The following is a 26,958-nucleotide window of genomic DNA, read 5'->3' on the forward strand; positions in this document are numbered from 1 at the left end:
CCAGGCAGCCAAGCTACGTAGGCGCCTAGGCTACGCCAGGCGGGCTAGGCGGGCAGCGCCCAGGCCAGCCCAGGCCTACGTAGCCAGGCCCTGTAGGCGGCCCAGCGCAGGTAACGCATCCGGCTGGCGCAGGCGCACACGCAGGCTGGTGCGAAGGTTTCGGCGCCGGCAGCAGTGACGACAGTAGCGACGGCCGGAAAGCAGGAAGCACTCCACGTCAGCAGACATCGCCGATTAATCCAAGAGGGATGGGAAAAAAAAAAGAAAAACAAGGAAAGCACGTTTTTTGAAGCTTTTGTTTTCTTTTTTGAGTTTGAATTTTTTTAAAAGAAAAAAAAGTTTTAAAAGAACTCTCTAAGGTTTCCAAGGTGTTTATTTTTTTTAAGTAAAAAGAATATATATATATATATATATATTCACGGAAAAAAAACACAAAAGCAAAAGCAAAAGCTAAGCTTAGCTTTTGCAAATTTTTAGCTTTTGGGAAACCTTTATAAACCCCCTCAAGTGGGCTTCTTGCCACACAACTCTCGAGTTCTTAAGTTTTCAAGCTCTCAAGTTCGCTCGCGCTTTTATTGTGCAAAGATCGAATTTTCTCTTCACGTACCCTCTTCACGATGTCAACCCAAGAATCAGAGTTGGAGCCCCTCGTGGAACGCGAAGACTTGCCGGCTACGGAAGGTACCGATGCCGATCTTTTTGACGATTTTGTGTCAAAATCTGATTTCCAAGAGTTCAAAGTAGCTCTCGAAGCTTCTTCGTCGGAACGTCAGGCACAAATCGACGCTCAAATGCAAGCTTTGCAGAACTCCATCGCTCTATTGACCACTACCCTCTCTACTTTCTTGGTATGGATACCTTGGCTTCAGCTTTAGGCCCCAACATTACTCCGGAACCATTCGGGGGCGAGCAAAAGCAGCGCACCAAGGAGATCCTGGACACGTGGCTACACAAGTGGCAAGTTCACTTTCAGTTTCATCCATATGATGGTGGAAAGAAGATCCAGTTAGCAGCAGGTTTCTTGTCCGGCAAAGCTTTGCTTTGGTGGAAGGAACTCAACCCTAAGCCAACGATTTGGGCACAATTTGAAGACGTCTTCAAGAAAGAATTCCTCAAGAAAGAGGATGATTACGATGTTGTTGCCCGGTTTTCAGCTTTGTCCATGACCTCGCAGCACCTCACTTATGAGGTCTACCTCCAGAAGTTTCGTGACTTGCAGATGAAAGCTACAAAGATAGATCCCACTACTCTGTTGGGGTTTTTCGTAGCTGGTTTACCAGACTCGTATCGTTTATAGGTTAAAAATAACAAATGTAAAACTTTGGACAAGGCCATTCATTTAGCTCGTATCTATGATGATACGATGGTCTCTTCCAAGTCGAAACCCGTTACCGAGCAGGGGAACAAACATAAAAGAAAGTTCTCCGCACCTATGGCTAACACGACAGAGGGAAAGTCTTCGAACCAACCTTCGAAGAGTTCAAGTTCGACACTAGCGAAGAAGAAACGACTCCTTAGGGCTTTAAAGCTCAAGAAGGAAGGACGTTGTTTTATCTGCGAAGAAAAGGGACACATGCGTAATGAGTGTCCAAAGCAAAAGGGTACCAAGTCAAACGCAGGACCCAAGCCAAAGGCAGCTAACCAGTTGTCTTTGACAGGTACGTCAATTACTGTACTTTCTCGCCCTAGTACTTGTTCTGATTGTCTGTTCAATTCTAAGGTATTGGGCTTGCATGATCTTCTCCGAGTTTATGGAGAAGTGAATGGCCATAAGGTTCACATTCTTTTAGACCCTGGCAGTTCGCATAACTTTGTTAACTACAAACTTGTGCAGAAATTGAGTCTTGATACGACACTTAGCGACCATAGCTATGAGGTACGCCTACCTGCGGGAAGGCAAGTTTGGGATCGCAAGGTGGAGATGCTTCCAATCCAGATTCAGGACTACAAAGATACTCTGGAATGCTATGTTATGCATGTAGAAAATGTAGACTTGTTATTAGGGATTGAGTGGTTTAAGACTCTTGACGTCCAGATAGATTGGTCTAGTCATATTTTTTCTTTTCAGCATAGAGACACCAAGTATAGTATTTTAGGTGATTGTATGCATCCCTCTCAGGGACCTCTTGTAAATACAATTGAAATTGGAAATATAGTGGATTCTTCTTTGTATACCGCTTTCCATTGTATATTGATTCCACTTTCTTCTTTTCTCATCCCTTCCGTGGATGTGAATGAATTAAGTGTGTTTGAAAGCAAAGAATTACAGAAGATACTTGATTCGTTTCAAGATGTATTTCCTAAGGAACTGCCATCGGGTTTACCACTTGAACGGGCAGTAGATGATCGTATTGACTTGATCCCTGGTGCTCATCCTGTGAGTATTCCCCCTTATAGGATGAGCCAAGTTGAGGACGATGAGTTGACTAAACAACTCGAAGATTATTTGAGGATGGGCCAGATCCGTCCAAGTAAATCACCTTGGGGTGCACCTGTGTTGCTTAGGAGAAAGAAGGACAATACCTGGAGAATGTGTATAGATTATAAGAGATTGAACAAGCTGACCATTAAGAACCGTTATCCTCTCCCTAGATCAGATGGCCTGATTGACCGCTTAGCAGGAGCGAAATATTTCATGAAAATAGATTTACGTATCTGGCTATCACCAGATACGTATTCATGAAAGGCATGTCGAAAGAACCGCCTTTCGGACTAGGTATGGCCATTACGAGTTTCTCGTATTACCTTTTGGGTTAATCAATGCTCCAGCCACTTTCCAGCAAATGATGAACGATCTTTTTCGTGAACATTTGGGGAAATTTGTGGTGGTGTTCTTGGATGATATTTTGATTTATAGTCGTACTCTTGAGGATCATGTCAGACACCTCACGATTGTCTTATCTATTTTAAGACAGAATCGACTATATGCTAAATTGAGTAAATGTGAGTTCTTTATGACCGACATCATTTACTTGGGACACAAGATCACTAGAGATGGATTGAGCATTGACTATGACCGCGTTCAGAAGATCTGGACTGGCCTATACCGCGAACAGTGAAACAACTTCGTTCTTTTCTCGGTTTTGTTGTTTTTCTTCGGAAATCTGTACGGGAGTACTCTCAGCTCACACTACCGATGACCGACTTATTGAAAGGTCGTGGACATAAGTCCAATCAGCCTATCACTTGGAATAACGATTTGGATATGGCCTTAGACTTTTGAAAGATAAAGTCAAGGAAGCACCTATCTTAGCATTGCCTGATCCTAGTCGGCCTTATGTTCTTGAAACTGATGCCAGTGACTTTGCTATCGGGGCTGCTTTATTTCAAGATGGTAGACCGGTTGCTTTTGAAAGTAAAAAGCTAGACGACACTCAATCTTGTTGGCCAACCCTTGAGAAGGAGCTTTATGCTGTGATTCATGCTCTCAAGGTTTGGAGACATTATTTATATAGCTCCAAGTTTGTGGTATTGACTGATCATCAGTCAATCAAGTATGTGTTTGATGCGGATAATTTAAGAGGTAGAAAAGCTCGTTGGGCGGAGTTAATGTAAGATTTTGATTTTGAGATCCGTTATCGGAAAGGGTCCATGAATAATATTGCAGATGCGCTTAGTCGGATTAGAGAGGTGAATACTTTGTCGTTTACCGAGATTTCTACTGACTTATTTCAGTCATTGAGAGGGCTTTGCAGTTATTTTGGTCCATTTTGGCAGAAGATCCAGGACGGGAGCTCATTGATTGACCAAGACTCGGTGACTGAGCAGTCTACTATTCAGGCTGCAGGAGGTCAGTGGATGATTCGGAATGGTTTACTGTTCCGTGATGACAAAATTTGTGTACCACAGATCCCGGACATTAGGTCCAAGATTCATTCTTAAGGAGTGTCACGACGCCCCTTCTGCTGGACACCCTGGGATACACAGGACATTATCATTAGTGAAACACACTTTTTATTGGCCGAAGATGAAAGGGTATGTAGAAGATTATGTTCTCAAGTGTCAGATTTGTCAGGCAAATAAAGCTGAACGCTTTAGACAGGCTGGGTTGTTGCATCCTTTGCAAATCCTAGGTACTAAATGGGAAAGTATTTCCATGGATTTTATTACCGGATTGCCAAGAACACATCAATGCCACGATTCTATTTGGGTTGTGGTAGATCGCTTGACAAAAATGGCTAGATTTTTACTAACCCGGAAGACTATTACAGCTACGCAATTAGCTCGGCAGTTTATCGAGCAATTGTTTAGACTGTACGGGTTACCGCAGGACATAGTCAGTGATAGGGACTCTAAGTTTACGAGTGATTTTTGGAAACTTGTTTTTGAGAAGTTGGAAACAACTTTGAATTTGAGTTCCTCTAATCATCCTCAATCTGATGGCCAGACTGAAAGAGTGAATCAGATTTTGGAGGATATGCTTCGCGCATATGTATCCAAAAGACAGTTCATGGGAGGATTATCTTCCTATGTTAGAATTTGCATATAACAGTACTAAGCATACGAGTACAGGGTTTAGTCCTTTCATGCTTATGTATGGTTTTCAACCCAGATCACCTGTTACAATAGGATTCTCAGGACTTCAGCATGATGCAGCACGTAATTTTTTGCAAGATATGCAGGAAATGTTACAAGTTGCGAAGGAATCTATTAGAAGTGCTCAAGTCCGAGACAGGTTTTATTCTAATAGACATCGTTCACTTAGAGAGTTCTCTTAAGGAACGATGGTGTATTTGCGAGTTCCGAAAGATTCCGAGACTTTACGGACAGGTAGATCTTCGAAATTATCCCCTAGATACTGTGGACCATTTCGTGTTACACGACGGATCGGTTCAGTTGCATATGAATTGGATTTGCCTTCTCATGTGAAAGTTCATCTTGTATTTCATGTCAGTAGACTTAAGGAAGTACTGGGTGGAGCAGATCAGTTAGTTACTCCTCAAGAAATCATAGATGTCGAGGACATGACATTTGTTCCGCACGAACCTGAAAAGATTCTTGGATTTCGTGAACGAAGATTGCGTCATACGCTTATCACGGAATACAAGATGAAGTGGAAGGATCGTGTTGAGGAGGACGCTACATGGGAGACATTGACTTCTCTTCAGAGAGATTATCCTGACTTTTTAGTGAGTTCAGGAGTGAGCTCTTAGAGGAAGGGGAGTATGTCATGTGCACAGTGTGTATCTACCGTGTGCTATACGCATGCAAGACTAGTTTCGAGGCTTGGGGAAGCTTGGAACTAGGCAGGCTGATTGACGAGCTGAGTTAGGGAAATACTAACGGGTGGGCACCCAAGTATGGACGGGCAGGCGGCCAAGTGTGGACGCCCGATGACCGGCCAAGAGCCTATAAAAGGGTGGCCAAGGTTAGTTATTGGGATATAGAGAGTCTCGCGAGTTTGTGAGAGCTCTATCGTCTTGGAGCCTGGATCTATTGTGCAGACGTGCACCTGCTTTGTGTAGTTGAGGCCGGCAGCAATCTCGAGGCCCGCGAGGGCAGCTTTGTGGCGGTATGGGACGTCGCGAGGAGGAGATTGGTCGGTACGTCAACCTAGTTAGCTCAGCTTGTGGCTCGGTGGGGATAGCCAAGACTGTGGGCTCGCCCACGGCTTTCATGGTTGGGAGGTGAGTCAGGCCTGCACCCCCTTGCTTGTTTGTTTGTTCGTTTGTTTGCAGGATTCGAGTTTCGAACCAAGATCGATCACGAGGGGATCCGTGGGGATTTGACACCGATGGCCCCAACCTATTGTCCCATACCAGTAGGCTGAACACCCACCTTGCAGCCCCATGGCCATGAGATCTTGCACGCTTCCTTGGTAGCCCAAAGCTAATGCGTGACTTCGATCTCTTGTGTCTAATAAGTGACCCTAAGGTCACTTATATAGTAATAACCTAATTATTATTGGCCCTTGCTTTATTTATGAGCTTTCTTGCTTTATTTCTAAGCTTTCTTGCTTTATTTATAAGCTTTTAACCATTATTAGTCCTAGTCTATTAAATATAAGATCTTAGCCAATCTAGAACTCCTTTTTGCTAGCACCCTTAGCCCATGTGTGAACCTTCTATGTCCCTTGGCTAAGGCTTAACCCTAATTGTGGGTTATCTCTATCCTAATCTTGGGTTAGCACATTCATCCCTAGCCTTGACCCTAGGCCAGTCGGGACGTAACATATACCTAGGTCCTAGACTTGCATATTATTTTAACAATCTTAATCTTATTGCAAGAACAAGCCCCTCTTGCTCTGATTAGAGATACGAGCGTGTATGCTAGTATAATTTAAAGCTTTTGTATAGTACACTCTTGCTCATGACCAACACTTCTCCTAGGAGATAGCCATACTCTATCCGCGCGCGCGCGTGTGTGTTTGTGCGCGCGTTTGCAAAGAGTGTGTGTGTGTGGGAGCATATATTAATACCAAGTTCTACACCCACTATTGGGCATTGATGACGTTAGTGGGGATGTTGTAGTATCTAGTCTGTACTATGCATGATGGAGTTCATGGTTTTTTTCTTGTGGATGACTACCATGAGGTTATAAATTGCACTTTCTTATAAGGTGAATTTGGGCATGTTCCTGGATTCATCTAGGTATGTATACTCTATGTGAACTAGAACATCCTTTTTTTTTGAACTAAAATGAAGTACGCCTTCACTATTGATTTTTTCTTCCTCTTGGGCATTTATAGGCATGGCAACTAGACGCTTGAGTTCAATTTGACTTGTTTGCAAGATTTTATCTTGATGTTTGTTAATTTTGTGTGCTAACAGATACATTTCATGGTAATGCAGATAAAGCGAGAAATCAAAATTCTTCAAAACCTTTGTGGAGGTCCAAATGTTATCAAGCTTTTGGATATTGTTCGCGATCAACAATCAAAGACACCGAGCCTTGTGTTTGAATTTGTAGATAACACAGATTTTAAGGTTCTATACCCGACATTGACAGACTTTGACATCTGCTATTACATATTTGAGCTACTAAAGGTATTGTATTCCCATGCTTCTCTTTTACGTATCTTTTGTTGGATCTTTGACATCTGCTATTACATATTTGAGCTACTAAAGGTATTGTATTCCCATGCTTCTCTTTTGAGTATCTTTTGTTGGATAAGTTTGGGTGCTTAAATCAAGAACCAGTGGTTGAGGACTTTTTTATTTTTATTTTATAACGTCTCACTTGGCATAAATAATGTGCATCATGCACACTCCTCAAAATACGGATGCTCACAAAATAATGCCTCGAGCATCTCAATTACATCTTGAATAGTGGCATCCTAGAGATTACATGGAAGCATAAAGCAAAGTCTACCAATGTAATCGAGATTGTTATATGGACAGGGGTGCAAGAATGAATTGAGCTCATAAAGGTGAGGGTTACACTTCCATACCTAATTGCTGTACAACATTCACTTGTACCAGCTTAGTTGGCAAATCCAACATAAGTAAGTACGATGGACCTTCCTGATTTGTCCCCTAGTCACGTGGGTTCCCACTCATGTGAACCCCCAATGGTGAGCCTGCTTCGCTCAACTTCACATTCTGCCCTAATTGCCCATGTCGAAGGCCACCCCTATGTACTAGTTAAACCTCATTTATGCCAAGCCTCCGTGTAACGGTTGGGAGTTTCCTTCTTCAAATAAGAACCCACATGAGTTGGTTAAATTGATTGGCAGAACGAGTTCCTAATCTGAAACAAGATTATCTTTAGTCCCCAATGCTCCACTTCTTTGATCTCACTTTCTGAATCACCGCCAAATCTATGCAGATCATAAGCATTATCCTAAGATATTTAAGGTTGGATGAATGACTTACCTTAAAATCTAGGACTAGTAAAACCGAAATAACTTAAATTCTGGCCTTACATAGTATTTAGACATTAAGATAATTATTGGCCAACAAGGGTGACGTTTCATTATATCTTTCATGCTTGAAAGCAGAGCATGCTAGGCATGTGGGTATCATAAGAAAGTCTTCTCTACATTTATGAAAAGCATTAGTGATGAATTGCTGCCAGCTTGTCTACAGAATTCTGTCTTGCTTTACAACTTCTCACACTCATGGATATGCCTCAAGGACACCCTCACACTCATTGCTATACTTCAAGGACTCAATGTGTAACCGTGCTTCAATTCCAATTTTTCCTCTTACAACACCAAACATTGTGAGCGGTGGTTTGAAGCCTCCTCCCCTGAGAGCGATTGGACCTAACTTTGTATTCAGACTTAATGCATGCCACATGCTTTTGACAAGGCAGATGTCCTGTGGTGCCATGTTACATGCAAAAGCTTTTTGGAAGCTTTTACTTCATTAGTAGAGAACAATCATGAGAAATGAAATGATATATTAACGTCTCTAAGAGGCCATAATGGCCTATGAGACCAAAACTGAGAGTACATCTTAAGTTGGTGTCTCTTCAAAGAGAACAACTAAATAAAATTGAAAAGTACAATAAATTGATTGTCTTACCGTTATAAGAACTTTAAGTAAGACTCCTAGATGATATTGAGTAGAAAATACTTGAAAATGTATATCAAGTAGATCCATGTATGCTGATTAGTTGAAGTGCTGCCCTCTCCTTAGATCAAATATCTCCACCATGGGGCTGTCTAGAATGGAGAGCTCGTAGAAGCGAGGTAGGCGCCTCCGATGTCGAGCAATAATGGCTCTGATCTGGCGATGGTGAGGATGCTGTGGTCGGGATCCTGGTGGGCGTGGCCGACGAGCACGACATAAGATGACTGTTCTATCAGTGGTGGTGACTCCCTGGGAGCGTGGCCGTTGCCCTGATGGCCCGACGGAGGAGGTATCAGGAGGTGTGTGGGCTGGGTTGCTGGTGCTGGTGCCGAAGAAATCTGTCAGGATCCTCTGTCTAGTTACCATAGTAGCAACAGAACGGGAACGGGAACGGAACGAAAGCCCCATCAGGGGAACGGGAACGGGCCACAAGGGGAACGAGAACGAGGGGGAACGGTAAGGGGGAACGAGAGAGAGAGAGAGAGGGAAAAGTAAGTAGCCTTGCTGCCTTGCCTTGGAAAGGAGGAGTCAAAGTCTAAAGAGACTCGAGAGAGGAGCCCACTCGTGACTCAGAGCTGTCCCGCATAGGCCTAGGAAGTATGCGGGCAGGCAACAATAGGGTACATCTTTCAAGGATATCCACAGGCGGCTCGCAACAACAGGTACACTTTTTCTCTTTTTTTTTTTTTTTCTTGGCCAAACATAAAAAACGTTCCCCAAACGGGGAACGGCAGCCAAACGTTCCATGAAACCGTTCCCCCACGTTCCCCTGGCCGTTCCCATGCCAAATCGTTCCCCCATGCACGTTCCACCCGGTTTAGGCATCTCAACCTTGGGGGAACGCGTTCCACCGTTCCCAAGGGGTGGAAACGGCGTTCCCCTGCTACTATGCTAGGTACATCATGGCTCGGACTCCTGTCTGCAAAGAGGGTCTCTCTGTGTCTCCTGAGCTCAAGTAAGAACAATCCCAGGCATCTCTGATCCTCAAACTCCATGACCCTGCGTAACGGCCCAAAACCCTCTGGGAAGAGGCCGTGATAGCTCCCTCGGATCTCATAATAGACTGTACATCGGCAAATGAAAATGACAGTACACCACATAAAGGGGCCGATGATAGGCTGACCCCCCCCCCCCCTTTAGGTTATATTACCAAAAGAGTCTGCAAAGTACAAGATTACGGGTACATCCGCCCTGCACAAGCCTCTTCACAGGTACATCCGCCCTGCACAAGAGTATCACAATCCTCACAGGTACTCCGCCCTGCACAAGATGTAAATGAATCTTTAGGCCCTGTTTCCACACGAGAAACTGATCCAGAAACATGTGTTCTCCGCGAGCAAGTGTCCCCAATGCTTGCCCTAAGCACCTGCTATACCAGGAATCCTTGAGACACATCCATGCTCACATATTCCATTGCTGTCCGGCCTGTTTTGTGCAATAACCAGTCCAAAACAGCAACTTTCTATCGCGAGAAATCCACCTGTAAAGGGTCGTACAGCCGTGTGGAGGTCCCTAGAGCTGTCCTGTACTGTCCAAGTTGACTTTGGACACCTGTAACCAGCCCAAAACTCGCAATAACCAGAAATTGCAGGTCTGAAATTTACCAACCAGCCCTTTAGAAGAGTGTGGGGATCGTTGTCCAAGCTTGTGTGAGTCCGGGAAGCAAGCAACCAGCCCTGTAGCAACTCCCAAAGCTCCAACCAGCTCTCCAATATGTTGAATAAATGAGTAAAACAGCCCAAAAGGGCCTCTTGAGGGAGGCGCCTTTTTCAGGTGCCACCTCAGGGGCTTGGTGGGTACACATGCTGGCTGACATGTGTCCCCATAAGGTGTCCAGCCCATAGTGCTCCATTTGTCCTGTTTCTATAAGTTTAGGTCCAACCAAATGGGAAATGGCCATAAGCTGTCCGGACTTCATTAATTTTGGTCCAACCAAATGCGAACGCATTATAAGTTGTCCGGCCACTTATTAATGAGTGTGGACCTGCAAACCAATAAACCTTAGTAGTAAATGAAGTAAGCTGTAAATTGAGTGTGGACGCACTTACCACCTGCAACCCATAAGCCCACAGTTTTAGGCCCAAACAGGAGTGCACACACGTGTCCACAAGGTGCCCGGGCGTCCCCGGTCCCTTGGACTTCACAAGCCAAAATAACAAGCATTGTCCAGGCAGCAAGACAATGTCACACAAAGTAAAATAAAGTTATGGCATGCATCATTTATGCATTGTGCACATGTAAACTTGGAGAACCACCTATCATCATTCTTGTACTTGAAAATATTCCGCCTGCCATCATAACACACCATGTGTGCATGGCCGGAATCCACACGGGCACCGCCCGAAAGTCCACAAATGTCCTGGACTCATATGCATCCACTCATATGATCCATACACATGCCCAGGTATAATACATACATGCATCCGCATGTTTCTAGGCCTGACACGCATCCACATGTCCCTAGAATATAGGGGTTTGTGACATTTCCCCCCGGCTTCTAATCAGTTGACCGCAACTGAAAAGCCTCCAGATAGGCCTTCAAAAGATCTGTGTAATCCTCGAAGTAGGCCTCATCCATCCATTTCGCATCCAAAGCTGAATAATTCTTGAACTTCACAAGGTAGCTACGAACAAGTTTGCCTCCCGCAAGCTTTCGTTCCTTGTGAAAAACAATCTGTTCAGGTTGAAGAATCTCTTCCAGCTCATCCACCTCGGGTGGGTCTTCCAAAACCGGCTCAAACGGTGTCGGTCCCACATAAGGCCTCAATAGGCTCACGTGAAAAGCATTATGCATGTTCTAATGATCTGGGAGTACAAGCCGAAATGCAACATCATTGATCTTCTCCAAGATCTGAAAAGGTCCATAGTACCTGTTGGAAAGCTTAGGGTACTTTCCCTGTTTCCCTGGCCTCTTCCGAAGGCGTGCCTTTTCAAATTTCAGCAAGACCCAATCACCTTGTTTGAATTGTACATCCCTTCTATGCTTATCAGCTGTCTTTTTATTCTTGGTTTGAGACCTCTCTATGGCTGTCCGTACCTGTGCAAATGCAGTATCCAAGTCTCTGACATACTCATCTGCTGCAAAAATCTCATCCTTTGTACGAAGGATGGGTGGTAGTACCACCTTGCCATAGATAATCTCAAAGGGTGCCTTGCCCGTAGAAGTATGTACCGTATTGTTGTAGGCAAACTCCACAAGTGGTAAATACTTCTCCCAATTCGATTTGCGGGGTCGGATACATAAGATTTCAGCAAGTCGAGGACGGCTGAGTTTGCTATTTCACTTTGCCCATCTGTCTGTGGATGGTAAGCTGATGAGAAGTTCAGCTTTGTACCCATATTGTCAAACCGGCTCCCCTCGAAAAGTGAACTGAGGCTCTGATCGCATCACCCATGCCTGTGTGGTGTTAAACACCATAACCTTGGTTTTCCCAAGGTTCACTATCAGATCTCTATCCGCATAGAATGCTTGTAATGCATCCAGATGTCTTTGTAATCTCTTCGGAGAGTTTGAGATTAGAACAATATCATCAGCATATAACAAGATGGGTATCAACACCCCTGCCAGGCATGCCCCTGGGCCTCCCAATCTGTCTACATAATCGGAGACCACATCGATGTACAGTTCAAAGAGGGTGGGCAATAGCTGGCATCCCTGCTTCACCCCTATCGTGGTGGTCACCATATCGGATAGTCTGCTTGGAGTTGGACTCTGCCTCACAGACTCATACAAAGCATATATCCCCCACTGCATATCGACGGGTACCTCAATGCCATGCAATCTGTGCATAAGCCTGGCACGTGGTACGGTATCGAAGGCTTTGCGGAAGTCCACAAAGCAACAATATATCCTTCTCTTTTGTGCCTTGCCCTCTTCAATAAGTGCCCGAAGTGTCAGTATGTAATCCAAGGTAGTAAATCCTCTCCTGAAGCCGGCTTGTCCCTGTGCTCGATGATCATGTCTTTGTGCCCAGCGGCTCAGCTTCGACTCCAGTATAGAGCCATATAGTTTGGCCAAGTAATGTGATCGTCCTGCAGTTGCTTGGTACCATGGGGTCCCCACTCTTAAAGAGTGGTACAATGATATGCTCTGTCCAGCTTGCCGGAAAATCCTCACCAATTGCACGATTAAACACATGTACGATCAGCGAAGCCAAAGTGTTGCGCGCATAGGAGAAGTGCTCTCCAACTAGCCCGTCATGTTCCTATGCCTTTCCATTCTGTAACTTGTCTATCGCATCTAGCACCATCCGCATGGTAAAAAAGGTGTTTCTAGCCGGTCTAGCTCCTAGTGGAGTGGGGGTGGGGGGCTGTCTTGGTGCATCATATAGCTCTCTAGCATAAGCATGCCTTTTCTCAGGTGTAGTAATCGGAGTACCCTCTCCTGAAACATCTTCCATGCCCTCTTGTTGTCCTTCCCTAGGAAGAGTTGGTAGATCTCCTCCTGTAACTTAGCCAGGTAGGCTCGTTTCTTCCTCCACACAAGGCGCCGAAAGATCATCCTGGCCTGTCTATGCGTGTGAGTCCCAATGGCAATCTCACGCTGTAGCTGTTCTTGTGTCTCACGACACTCATCATCATACCAACTGTTCTGTGAGGCAGTGCTGCGCGGGTGGGAGGGGGGGGTGGGGACCGCATATGAGGCGGATGCATGTAGTACACCTTCCAATCCTCTCATAATCTTATCCATAGGGCTATGCGGGTCTAAAGCAAACAAGCCATCAACTACTACATCTCGTTAAACCCCAATTGTCTCACGTGTAAATTGATATCTCGGGTACCTAGGTAGATGAGTGGTTGGCCCATCTCTTGGGGATCTACTGTTAGTGTGAAACTCAGGTATGCATGATCGGTTGCCATGCTAATGGGCCGACTGGAAATTGTGAAACCCCACACATCAGGTATCAATTAAGGAGATCCCATCAAGTAGTCCACTGTGCTCGCTCCCCCTCTAGAGTTCTAGTGTGAGAGCATCTGATCATTGCCATCTCGATAGGCCATTGTATATGACCAACCCATGTGCACTCCTGAGTGTGAGAAAATGCCTGCCATAATCTGTAATCTCCCCCTCATCTTGTGCTGATCTCTGCAACCCTACATCCTTTGCCGTGATCTCTCGGTACATAGCCTCCTGAGTGTCATACAGCTCTGTGTGCTCTGTGCTTGTACGTGCATTAAAGTCTCCCAATAGTAATGTCTCCCATGCTGGCAAACCTCATGATATCATAATATAGTGGCGTATAGGGCGACTCTCTTGAAGGTGCAAACTTGGAGTGGGCTAGGGGAAAGTAGCATACGGCCACATATAGCTCGCAGAGCCCCCCTTTGCATATGCGGACCCACGTATATCTGGCATCTGCATCTCTATGTACCACATGTATTTTGTCACGAAGCTCCTCTCTAAAAAGTATTGCCACTCCTCCTGATCCTCTGGTGCCTCCCACTGTGCGTGGTTGAGGGCGGAACACTGATTCCCATCTATAACCCCGCACGTCAGGAAGCCTCTTGTTGTGCACTGAATCCTGATGGGTCTCCGTATACATAGCAATATCACTGTGTCTGAAAGTATCCTCAAAGTATCTTGCATATGTTCTAAGGGCTCCATTGCAATTCCACACCGTGAATCGCAAGGTCTCATAGGCCACGCACCGTCACCTCTCCATAATGATGACTCGGCCATCTCTGTATAATGCCCATTTCCCCTCTTTCCTTGCCTCAAGCACATGCGGCATGTGTTCCTTCTGGTGTGCTATCTCGGCTAGTGTAAGGTCCTCACCCAAATAAAACTTTTCCCCCTTAAGGGCCATCCTTTTGGAGAGGAAGGCCTTCTTCTTCCCAAACCTGATGATCAATACCTTCGCCCTAGTTTCATCTGTGCCTACTCGCCATGTTCCAGTAATGGGTACATCAGTGGCTGCAATTTTTGTTGCGAGAGCTTTTGCATCCTCTTGGGGATTTCCCTCATCTTCCCAACCAACTACGTGTACATGTAAGGCACATGCCCGTCACTTGGCTTCCTCTTCCAATGTAGCATTCATCACCTCTACTTTATTGATTGGTGTATCCTTCTGCTTTTTTACTACTTCAATCCATGGGCTGACTTCCTCAATTTGTTTCTTTGTGGCACTGGCAATTTCAGCCCATGAATGCATTTCCTTCTCACCCGCAACCTCTTTTGCCTTACATGATTCCAAAGTGTTTTTGCATTTCTGTGATGGCTTTTTCGCGGTCAGCCATACGTGTCTTCAAGGTGCCTTCGTACGATGCAACTATTGTGCCAATCTCCCGGAGCATGTCATCCTTCCATTTCTGCATCTCTTTTTTCATTTCCGTGTGCATCAAGGCTTGGGCTAATTCCATCTCAGCCCGTACTTGGGCTTGCATTTCTCCCTTCAATTGGGCATATATCTCTTCCGTCAGCGTTTCGTATATCACTTTCTTTTGGGCATGCATCTGCACAGTCCATTCCTTTTCAAGCTCCTGTCGCAAGGTGCTCATCTTTGTTGTTATGTGTAGCTGCATCTCCTCATAAAGTGCCTCGTCTTGTCGGGCCATCTTCGCAAGCCTTCGTGAGCCAGGGGACATGATCCCTTCCCTGAGTCTTCTGCGGTAGGCATTTGGTGCCTTTGTGGGGGTGTGAAAGATTGTTTCACCATCTTGTTCTCCCTCCTGGGATTGAGACATGTTTCCCCCTAGTTGTTGCCTTGGGGGCCTGAGCAAGGGTGGGTGGAAAAACAGGTGCAACTCCCTACGCACGCACAAGCAAAGCAGAGCAGAGCAAAGCAGAGAGGCGGGCAGAGGCAGACACAGATAGGCGATTGCCTACGCACAGAGCAGGCAGAGGCGCGCAGACAGAGGCGCGCAGACAGAGCAGACAGAGGCGGGCAGGTGTGCAGCGCAGACAGAGGCGCGCAGGCTACATCCCCTCAATGAGAGAGAGAGAGAGAGAGAGAGAGAGAGAGAGAGAGAGAGAGAAATGAAATGTTATATTAACGTCTTCAAAAGGCCATAATGACCTATGAGACCAAAAAGTTACATCATGGTGGAGGCCTACTAACCTCCACCACCGCAACACCTCTCCATAGTTCCTCCAACTCACCAATGAACAGTTCAAGATGAACATCCATGTGCTTTACTTTATGTTTCCCAAGAATTAGAAGGGATAACATAAGATGTCCCTTCTTGATCGCCATTGATGGTGGAAGGTTGTAATTCACCAACACAACTGGCCACACGCTGTATGCGGTGCTTTTGAAACCAAATGGATTCACTCCATCCATACCTAGGCCAAGTCTCAAGTTTCTGGGCTCTGTTTTGAAGCTTGGCCACTCATCTTCAATATGCTTGATACAATGTCTGGATAAAAAACCAGAAAATGAAAAAATAAAGATGATACTAATGCACCTAGAAAATGAAACTGGAACTGGAAGGTAAACAGAAACCCTTATAGGGTGTGAATATAGTGAGGGGGGGGGGTACGCTATGGAGGTGAGTGGAATACACTGAGGGGATACAATATCATGCGGGACGAGGGGGTACACTATGGAGGTGCCTCCATCTCATAATATGTGCCGCATCGGACGCTGGTGGATCTCAATATCCTCTGTGGTCAGCACCTTGACTGGGTGTCCCGCATGTCTCACAAGAATAATCCGAATCCGCCGCTGCAACCTCCGTCTATGCTGGGATGCCCTCCCCCATAGTCGTGGGCGTCTGGACCACCCAAGCTCAATCGCACGATCAATCAGTGTACCGCTGGTGTGGGCGGTATCCATGTCCTGCTGCTGCTGCTGTGGTCCATCTGGCGCAGCGGTGGCTGGACTAAAGAAGTCTGTAATGTGCCTCTGAGTCTGGCTCTTTGTGCGCCTAAGCAGGCTATCTCTATATCTCCGCAGCTCAAGCAAGAACAATCCCAAACATCTATATAATGCAGCTCTGTCTCTGGCTCCCCATGGCATACTCGACATATCCTGGCCTCAGCTGGAGCCTGGTATACCTCTATATCGGCCAATCTCAATCTCAAGCTAGGGTGAGGATGTGCGAATCTGACCAATAGCACATCGTATTGCATAAGACAAGTGTACATCCATGTAACTGGGTCTGATCACAAAACCATCTGCTGTGAGCTGAAGAAAATGCTCTCTGTAGAAAGCCATCTTCGTGCCCAGCTCCTCAGTCGGCTGTAGCCATGTCCTCCTAATGTCCAGCTGAACTAAATCCTGACGGATGAGTCTGGTAGTCTCTGTCCGTGTGAGAGTGAGAGAGGGTGCCTCCAGAGAATACTGGAAGGGAGGCAATCTGTCCATGCTAAAACCATGTGCTTGGAACCAAGATGTCATCTGTCCATACCAACAAGCTGTGTCTCCCTGTAAAGCTAACTGTCGGGAGGACTCAAGGGCGAGGCGTTCATATCTGTCTCAGGGGAGATCCCACAAGCCATGTATGTAGGAGACTGATCTCGTAAGAGCCTCAATCACCAGAGGGGCAGCCGCCAACTCTGCTCGAATAATCTCATGAGGTACCAAGGCCTTGGCTCTAATAATCCTAGCAATCATGGATACCAAAGGCCTCTCCATACCTCTCCACCCGCCTGCGCTGTGATGGCCCACTGAAGGTCCCCATATATGCACTCCATAAAGCATAGCTGATGTCACTAGAGTGTCAAAAAGCCAAAGTTTCGTTCGAGGTTCCTGAAACTGAACCTGCGAACACATCCTCTCCAAACCACCCAGGGCTGCATGTGCTCTAGTCAATCTAGTCTCTGCTGCTCTCCTCATCGAAAAACACTGTCCCACTGAATACTACCCCAAGATATGTATATGCATCTGTATACTCCACAATCTCCTGCCCATATGTAACTGTGGGAGCTGATCGCCTAACCCACTCTGGCGTGGTGTTAAACACCATAACCTTGGTTTTGCCAAGGTTGACAGACAATCCACTATCATGTGCAAACTCATGTAAAGCATCCAGATGACGCTACATACCCTCAGGGGAGTCAGAGATCAACACAATATCATCAGCATGTAACAATAGTGGGATCCGCTAGCTGGGCTCCTCTGTCCCCCAATTTCTCAATGTAGTCAGAAGCCTCATCAACATACATACCAAACAATGAAGGAGATAACGAGCAGCCTTGCTTCACTCCTATAGTGGAGTGAACCAAGGTAGAGACCCCCTCTGGGGTGCGTACCTGTCCTGCAACTGATCTATATAAAGCCATAATCCCCCATATGAGCTCTGTGGGTACCCCCATCTCCTGTAATCGCCTCTTCAATCTGGTTCTGGGCATTGTATCAAATGCTTTGTGGAAATACACAAAGCTACAATAAATCTGTCGCCCATGCGACGTGCGCTCCTCAATAATGGCCCGTAGAGTCAAGATTTGGTCAAGAGTAGAGAAACCTCTCCTGAACCCTGCCTGTCCCTCTGCTCGAATGCCCTCTCTCTTTGCCCATCTACTCAACTGCTGCTCAAGAATGGATGCATACAATCGTGCTAGTGTGTGACCAATCATAATAGTGCGATAATTCCTTGGCTCCATAGGGTCCCCTGACTTGAAGATAGGCATGATGGTGGACATACTCCAAGTCTCGGGTAAGCCTTCACACATAGCACGATTGAACATCACTGCTAGAAGCTCTGCTAGTATGTCTCTCGCATGAATAAAGTGCTCAGTAACCAATCCATCATGATCATATGCTCTTCCAGTCTTCATCCTATCAATGGCCTTCCTTACCATCTCTGCGGTAAAGAAAGTACATGTTTGTGGGCATGGTGCTTGCGGGTCAGGAAAAGGTGTCTGTCCAGGAACTGTATATAGAGATGCTGCATAACTACCCCAGACCTCTGTAGAAGTGATGGCCAAAGCAGGGGAGGACTCATGAAACAAACGCCAAGCCTCCCTCGAATCCTGGCTCAAGAACAGCTGGTATAATTCCTGCTCTAGCTGAGCAAGGAAGGCCCGCTTCTTCCTTCGCACAAGGCGCCGGAAGGCAATACGTGACTGTCGGTGAGTAGTGACTCCCAAAGCAACCTCCCGCTGTAGTCGGGCTCTTGTCTCTCTGCACTCCTCATCATACCAGCTGTTCTGGGACATACACCTAGAACGCTGTCTCTGTCCAGGCTGAGTATGTGGATATACCTCTCTCGCTACATCCTGTAAAGTCTCTGTCAGTATATGGGTCAGCTCCTCCAAAGGTCTCCCTGGCTCCTCTGTGTACAGACGTCTATAAATCCCATCTTTGTAGACAACATCAGTCTCTGAAGTAAAAGTATATCAAGTGTGATCTGCCCCTCGTGTCCTCTGAGCTGTGCTAAAGTGAAAAGAGATGGTCAATGTCAACAATGCATGATCCACTACTACCCCAATGGGCCGAGATCCAACTGTGAAGTCCTCAATGCATGAAACAAAGCTCGGCATAGCCATAACATAATCCACTGTGCTAGCACCATGTCTATGTGGAAAGCAAGTAAAACCAGCTGCTGACGGAAACCTCTGCAAGCCATTAAGTATGGCCAACCCATGTGCAGTCCCCATATCTACCAAATATCTCCCATACTCTGTGCACTCCACATCCTGTGAGCGTCTGTCTAATCCCACATCCAGAGTGTCCAGCTCTCTCAGCATCTCCTCTGAGGTATCATAAAAGGCTGTCTGGCGGTTGCCCTTCCGGGCATTAAAGTCCCCTAATAGGATGATGTCTCCATCCCTAGAGAACTCCCATATGTCATCATCTAGCACAGAGAAAGGAGACTGCCCTCTAGGTGCTGCATATGTCGATGTACTAGGAGCAAAATAGCATATGGCAATATACAGGAATCTGCCTGTGTCGGCCCTCAGTCTCACCCACATATATCTGGCCTGATCATCTCTCCGAACGATGTGTAGAAGCGGTTGCAGCTCCTCCCTGAAAAGAACTGCCACCCCCCCTGATCCTCTAGTACTGTGTACCGATCTCGTCCCTACTCTGCAAGCTGTCTCCCATCTGTATCCTATCACCTGTGGCATCATCTGACCAGGGGCCTGGTGAGTCTCCGAGTAGAAGACTATATCTCTATCTCTAAAGTTGTCCTCAAAGGCACCTACATCAAGTCTGAGGGATCCATTGCAGTTCCAGGCTGCCAGCTTTAATTTGGTCCCATAGGTCTCGCACCGTCATGTAGAGCGTCGCTCCACGATGACCCATGATTGGCTCCCAATAACCCACAATAAATGTAAGGACTGATGTGTATGTCTGAAATCCTTGATGTAGACTGACCTTGAGATCTTATACAGATGACTAGGGCAAGGATGATGTGCTGGATGGTCTGTAAATGCAGATGGATGGCCCCTAGATGCTTGCCTTTTCATACAAGGCACCTGTGTATGCTTGCGTTTACTGCTGCTGCTGTTGATGTGCTGCATTTTCCACTATGCAGGTTGTAGGTGCTCGCGTTTTGCTCTAATGGACAGATGAAGCAGGTGTAGACCTCTGGCTGCATTCCAACATGCTTGAAAGCACCTTAAAAGCATAGTTATAGGAAACGGCACGAAACGGCTGCCTGAAAGGTTTTGGCTGACAGGGAAACATTTCAGCTTGCCGTTTCCCACAACACCTCGTGTTTTGGAGATCTTTCCACCCAAATCAACATGAACTAGTAAGAAAATGTTACATTGCAACAACTGATATCTATTTTATTCCCCTTTTATTCTGATGAACCATAAAATTCATGTCAGAATGGGATCACATGTGCATACAAACAATCTATCATGAACTTTCAACCCCTCCCCTCCCTTAGCCCTCCTTGCTGATGTGGTGTTTTCGTTTCTGTTTCGTCTCTTCTCGAAATTTCTTTTTTTGTTTCCCTGTTTCCCTCAACTATGCATAAAAGGCATGCAATGATGGGCACCTTCACATGTTGCCTCTGCTCATGGGTTATGGTCCCCTTTTAAGTGGCCCAACGGGCTGCCCAAAGGCCTATATGACCTTTATATCCATGTCCCCTAAATCTATGATGTTGCTAGTGCCTTATGCAAGGGTTCACACCATAGTAACATGGAACCATAGCCTTGTGAACGAGGGAATGGGTTCCATAACCCGTCTCGTTCTCTTTCCGCAGTTACAAGTGTGTGCATGGCGGGCATCACAATGACATGTGTAGGACATGCACGACACAGACTACTCCTTGGCGGTACACCACTGACTCACCCTTGGACAAGGGCTCACAATGAATATCCGGATGTCCAGCTCCAGGGCCTTGCACTTGTTGGTAAAGTATGTCCATGTGGCTTTGTTGCATCTCACATGCTATCTTTTATTGTTGAAATTTACTTGACATCGCCCCATGGTAGTGTGCTGATGGGTCTTTGCACAAGTGCTTTTTACATGATATAATCCTTGTACAACTGAAGAATGTGCTTGGTATCTTGGTTGTAACCACAATTACCAAGAGTTTCGAAAAACCGTTTTCAAGAAACGTTTTGTAAACATTTTGAGTTCAAAAGTGCAGCCTAACCCTAGTAAATATGAAAATGTGCCATTTCATGGACTATGACACTTAAACCAGTCACTGTCGGCAAGAGGTGCTCACTTAATGACATAAATACAAACTTCCCATGCACCAGTAAGTGGAGCTGCAAATTGCAATTAGCCCCCTCTCCGGCTCACAAGCCTCCTCTGGTTGGAAGCACATGGGGGGAAACGCATGTATACTAGAGAAGTACACCATCTGGGCCCTCCTGAGCCGAAAGCGCCTTGGGAGCCCTAGATGTGTTACTAGAGGAATTTGTATCACTGTCGTTTGTCGTGTCTTTGCCCTTTTTCTGAGATGAAGACTTGCCCTTGGCCTTGTCCTTCTTCTTGGAGAAACAATCCTTGGACAGCTGTCCTCTCTTCCCACATGAGAAGCAGCGGCACCGACCTTTCTTCTGAACTGTGGAAAGTGCTTGATCAGAACTGTTGAGCAACACCTTCATCTTATCCTGTGAGACTAGGACAGATTCTTTCTCCAAGAGTAGAGAGCTAAGATCATCAGAATCTAACTAAGTGATTGTGACGTGGCACCTCAAAGCTCGAGAAACCACATCATACTCCGGGGGAAGCTTGGTGAAGATAAGTGCAGCTTGCCGAGCAGACGACAAAGCAGCATCCATTGCCAGTAACTGGTCATGGATAACCTTGGCTTTCATGAGGAACGATAGCATGGAACTGTTTGTAGGAAATAACAAACCGGAGAGTTGCCCTTGCAAAGTAACTGTCCTCATCGACGAATCTCGAGCAAATAGATCCTCTAATTTAGACCATACCTAATGAGCACTGGTGAGAGTTTGCACGGCCGGTGAGACCTCCTGAGTGATGGTCTACACAAGCATTGAATGCGCCTTCGAATTACGATTCTCCCAGTCTTGCAATTCCGCAAGGAATTCATCCTCTTGATCCTGAGTCCACCTCCTAGAGTTCTGAGGACGCTTGGGCTTCTTCTCACTGCCTTGAACAATCATCCGAAGGATGTGGATGCTTGCAAGCTTTCCCGTGTTTCAATATGTTTGTAGATGGTAGGTATGAAGCTGGGCCTTCATTTTATGAATGATTATTTTACTATTATTATGTAGGGCCTAAAGTTATGTGAAAAAGGCCCAAGGTGATTAAGGGGGAGCCATTAAAAAAAAAACATGTGAAATCTGCCAAAAGTATCGTGAGCTATACACACAATTGTAGCTATGAATGTTGCCATGTACTCAGCTTCACAACTTGAAGTGGCCACTGTTGGTTGATTCTTGCTTGACCAAGAAATGCGTGAATTTCGCAAAAGAGTGGACATCCTGGTGTCATAACAACTAGCCCAATTGGAATCTATGAAAGCATGCAACTCATTGAAGGTGGAAGCCGACCTCCATGAGGTCCTAGTGACTTTGGAAGAGAGAAATCGGAAGTCCGTCCACTCCGGGGTATATTTATTGCGAGGCAGAGTCTGGAGGGCATCCCCCAGCTCCCCTTGAGAAGGGAAAACTCAAAATCTTTGCAGTGCGGGGCAGACAATCTCTCATGTGTGTTGCCACACACTTTCTCTAACTGCCTTGATTTGGGGAGTGAGTGGACTAGCCCATAGGAGCTCTCCGTAGAAATTTGTGGCAATGATCCGCTAACCGCATCTGGGGTGGATTTGACTCAATGGTGCCATCTAGACTCAGCTTGCAGATCCTATCTCTGTGGTGTTGTGAGGGCTTGTAATCTCAAAGAAATCCGTGTGACCTTGCGCCTACCTGGACGATAGAGGTTGATTTGGTCTTACACAATTTCCAAGGTGCCAAATTCTCTCTCTCTCGACCTGCACAAATCCATTCAGCTGTACGGACTTGCTGTATGGAACTTTATAGTGTTGTGTTGTTGAAGCGCAGTGCCTTTTGTTAGCACATTCATTCCCAGTTGCTTCCCATGTTTGGTGTTCCTTTTGGTCTCTTTTTCATGCCCCTTGATTGTGGGCTGGCCACCCCTTTTTATATATTTTTATGGGATTTTTCCTAGTCTGGATGTATTTTCCCAGTCAGCCAGCTATATCATGTCCAGTCGGCCAGTAGGGTGTCATGCTCATTTTTGGCCTTTTGCTTGTCAATGTCAAAACAATAGAAATAAAGTTAACTTGTCAAATAACAAGCCTTAATTAAAAAATGGAGCATTTTTGGGTTAGTAATTAGCACCCAGTGCAGATTTTTCAAGTCTGTTGGTGCTTAAGAGGCCATGGAAAATCCCCCTCTTCCCCATACCATCGTACACAAACATGCTCTGATGGGGACCAAACTTTGCAAGCATGTGGGGAGAACCATATGGGGACCAAACTTTGCAAGCATGTGGGGGGAACCCACCCCCACATGCTTGCAAAGTTTGGTCACCATTGGAGCATGTTTAGGTTAGCAATTAGCGCCTTGTGCAGATTTTTCAAGTCTCTTAGTGCTTAAGAGGCCATGGAAAATCCCCCTCTTCCCCATACCATTGTACCCAAACATGCTCCGATGGTGACCATACTTTGCAAGCATGTGGGGGGGGACCCTCCCCCCCCACATGCTTGCAAAGTATGGTCACCATCGGAGCATGTTTGGGTACAATGGTATGGGGAAGAGGGGGATTTTCCATGGCCTTTGAAGCACCAAGAGACTTGAAAAATCTGCACTGGGTGCTTAAGAGGCCATGAAAAATCTCCCTCTTTCCCATACCATCATATCCAAACATGCTCCGATAGGGACCAAACTTTGCAAGAATGTGGGGGGACCCACCTCCACATGCTTGCAAAGTTTGGTCCCCGTCGAAAAAGCATGTCCAGTCTGCCAATCGTTCTCATCTATAAATAGGTGGGCTGGCCTCACACTTTTCCATCTTGCCTAGTCTTTCTTTTGCTCCCACTTATGAGACTCTTTCTGTCTCTTGCTTGGGACTGTATCACTTCAGTATATTCTCTCTCTCTTTCACTCTCTACTCATCACACTCTCGTGCTTATTTGCTTCCGCTCTGTGCACTGTTTCATGGTATCATCGCTCCTGGCTCAGCGATTCCCTCTGCTGCCCTAGATTCAGCTCTATCTACAGCCCCTTTACCTGTGCGTTTTTCTCTGATTTGCAGCCCTCTGGATGCTGCGTTTTTTGGACAGCTGCTACGAATTGCTTTCCCTTCACTTTGGCTTCATCACTTACAGCCTGAAGGTAATTTCTCAACAGCGTTTTCTTCTTCTTGGAGTTTGGAACTAGGCGGCCTGTTTTTTTTCAGGATAGCAGCCCCTCTTTGGCTGCGTTTTTCTCTCCAGCGGACATTTCTTTGTGCAGAGGGGGTATTGTGGTGGTTCGGGATTTGGTGGCAACCTTGGTACCTGTGGTGGACACTCCTTCCGAGATAGTGCATATTTCTGAGATTGAGCCCAAGCTTTTGTGATGGCTGCCCCGAGTCACCAGTGTTGCAATGAAACGCGTTTCATTCCATTTGAATGAAACGAAACGTTTCATTGGAATGAAACGTGTTTCTTTCATGCTACCTGGGAAAACCTACGTTTTTCAATGTTTTCTATCCAGAGAGCACATTTTTTGAGAAAAAGTCTACAGGCGATTGGGAAATTGATTGAAGGAGCTCCTGCCTTGCACAAATCAGCTCCTATCATCTCCTCCCGCACTTCCGAGGTTTCGTGCTCGCCAACTCTCAGGTTGGTTGTGTTGATTTGTGCTTTTTTTCTTTGATTTTGTAAAAAACACCCAGATTTTGAAATTTGGGGGTTTTCATGCCAGGGTGCCAATGCAGCCCTGCTTTTGTCAAGATGCCTCGCACTAAGGATGCCATGTGGGCCCATGTCACTCCCGTATCTAAATATGGTGGTTCAAGCACACTAAAGTGGAAATGCAATTTTTGCGGGGTTTGCTCAAGAGGGTCCATAATCTGTGTTAAGGTCCATTTCACAAGTTTAGCTGGGGAAGGCATTGGTGCATGCAAACTTGTTCCTGCAAACATGAAAGCCGAGCTACAAGAATGGAAAAGACAGCAATTAGCAGGACGCGGTTGTGGGCCTGTGCTTGAGGATATTGGGGTTAGTGAGGATACATGTGAGGCATCAAAGAGAACATGGTTGGGTTCATAGGAAGATGGATAGAGCCAAGTAGGTTTTGGGGGTGCTGGTAGTTTCACCTTCATGGCAACACGAATCCCTTTGCCCGTAGCACCCAAAGCCTGTCATGGCCCTGTGAAAATGGAGCAGGACAAGTGTGGGCATGGTGGTTGCAGAGTCAGAATATTTTATGATTCACATGGGGGGTGCCCGGACAGAGTTTAAGATGTGTGGACATCCCTAGGTGTGAAGGGGGGAACTAGAAACATTAAGTTTTAATGTTTATTAAAGTTTGCCCCTAGGCCTTAGTGGCCCTAGGAACTTATTAAAGTTTGGGGCCCTAGGGATTAAATTTGGGGAGGAGTTTTCTCTCTCTTCTCTCTCTCTCTCTTCCCTTTTTGGGAGTCGTGGAGTAAAAGTGGAGGAGTTTCTTCATGCGCATGATTCACAAGCGTGGAAAAGCTGAGGAAGCTCTAGGCGGCTGCAAAAGACTGGTCTAGCTGCTGTTTTTCTGTGAACTGTGTGTAGAAGAAGCTGTACAATAGCCGTACAGTATTGTACGACTGCAGGGATTGCTGTGGACAGAGAAGCGCAGGTTTGAGGGGCTGGTACAGGCGCCTGCAACTGCAGGATACAGGCTGTACAGTGCTGTACGACTGCAAGTACAGCCCTGTACTTTCTGCAGGTACATTGTACGGCCAGTTCTAGGGCAAGTATAGGTGCTGGACAGTGCTGTAGCAGGACGGCGCAGGCAACCAGTAGCAAAATCCAGCAGGCGGCTACCTCTGATTCTCTGCAGAAAGACCGTACCGTCAAGTACAGGCAAGTACAGTCAAGTACAATCAAGTACAGTGCTGTTTTTCAGATCTGCACTTTCAAGGACAGCATAAGAGTGAACATCAGGAGGAGGATACAGGCAAGAACAAGCACACGTGTGAAGCAGGGTTGTGGATACAAGTGCCTGCAAGTACAGATTGGTGCTGTTGCTTCCTCCAGTGTTGTTTCACGAGCTGAACTTGGTAAGCTCTGTTTCTGTTCATCTATCTCTCTTTCTACTGCTTGATGTCTGTTGCAGATATGTGTTATCTGGCCCCTTGTGAGAGGAGGGGTATGGCAGATTGACAAGGGTTGAGACAGAGATTGGACAGCACATGTATGTTTGAGCTGAGAAGATGTATCATGCACTTGAGTTATGCCAGATGTATGCCCATGGCTGGCCTGCTTAGTGATCTTGGCTGATCAGAGGGAGGCACAGTGTGTTGTTTGAAGACACAGATCTGTGTGCATAGATCCTCTGTGCTGAGAAGGATTTGTGGGCCGTCAGATTGGACTTACAGGTGTAAACTCTTGGCTGGTCTTTGTGTTGTACTCAGCCATTCATATTATTTTAATTGAATAAAGAAATACCGCAAGGGGCGCCAAGCTTTGGGGCCAACAGGTGTCGCTGTGTTTTCAGATTTGGGCACTCTAGCTCCAATCTGTGTTTTGTTTCTCATCTAGACTACAAGTGGACGGGTGATTGCTTCTACCGCACTCTGGTTTTCTATCAGAGGCCGGTTTCAAGGTTCCGTCCCCGGGACCAATCATCAACTTTCTGAAGGGGGTGAGCTCGTGGTTGCTTTGAAGAAAGCCATCGCTGAAAATTCAGCAATCATGTCTGATACAGAGGAAGAGTACTTCTATCATGAAGAAGAAGAGCAAGAGACTTCTCCTGAAAGAGATGTATCTGAGGATATTTTTGCAGGAGAACAGGCTGCAGATGTTGAGCCTTATGAGGATGTAACACAGCCAGAAGATGTGCATGGTAAAGAGGATGATGATGCTCGGTTCAAAGATCGCTTGGCTAGTGTTATGTGTTAGAAATAATGTCCTGACATTA

At 46.1% G+C, this 26,958-nt stretch overlaps 1 protein-coding gene and 1 pseudogene across 1 annotated transcript in view; one reads left to right on the plus strand and one right to left on the minus strand.

Annotated features, from left to right (window-relative positions):
• Positions 1 to 26,958, plus strand: part of LOC147639097 (casein kinase II subunit alpha-2-like) — an 89,284-nt gene that overhangs the window by 25,148 nt on the left and 37,178 nt on the right. The window contains exon 3 of the mRNA XM_086787355.1: positions 6,792 to 6,986. Coding sequence (XP_086643481.1) covers positions 6,792 to 6,986 — 195 coding nt within the window. The remainder of the gene's footprint in view (positions 1 to 6,791; positions 6,987 to 26,958) is intronic.
• On the minus strand, positions 15,166 to 21,762 carry LOC147639098 (uncharacterized; annotated as a pseudogene).

This window comes from Cibotium barometz, chromosome 4, assembly GCF_041138505.1.
Source record: "Cibotium barometz isolate CiBa-2024 chromosome 4, ASM4113850v1, whole genome shotgun sequence".
Lineage (NCBI taxonomy): Eukaryota > Viridiplantae > Streptophyta > Polypodiopsida > Cyatheales > Cibotiaceae > Cibotium > Cibotium barometz.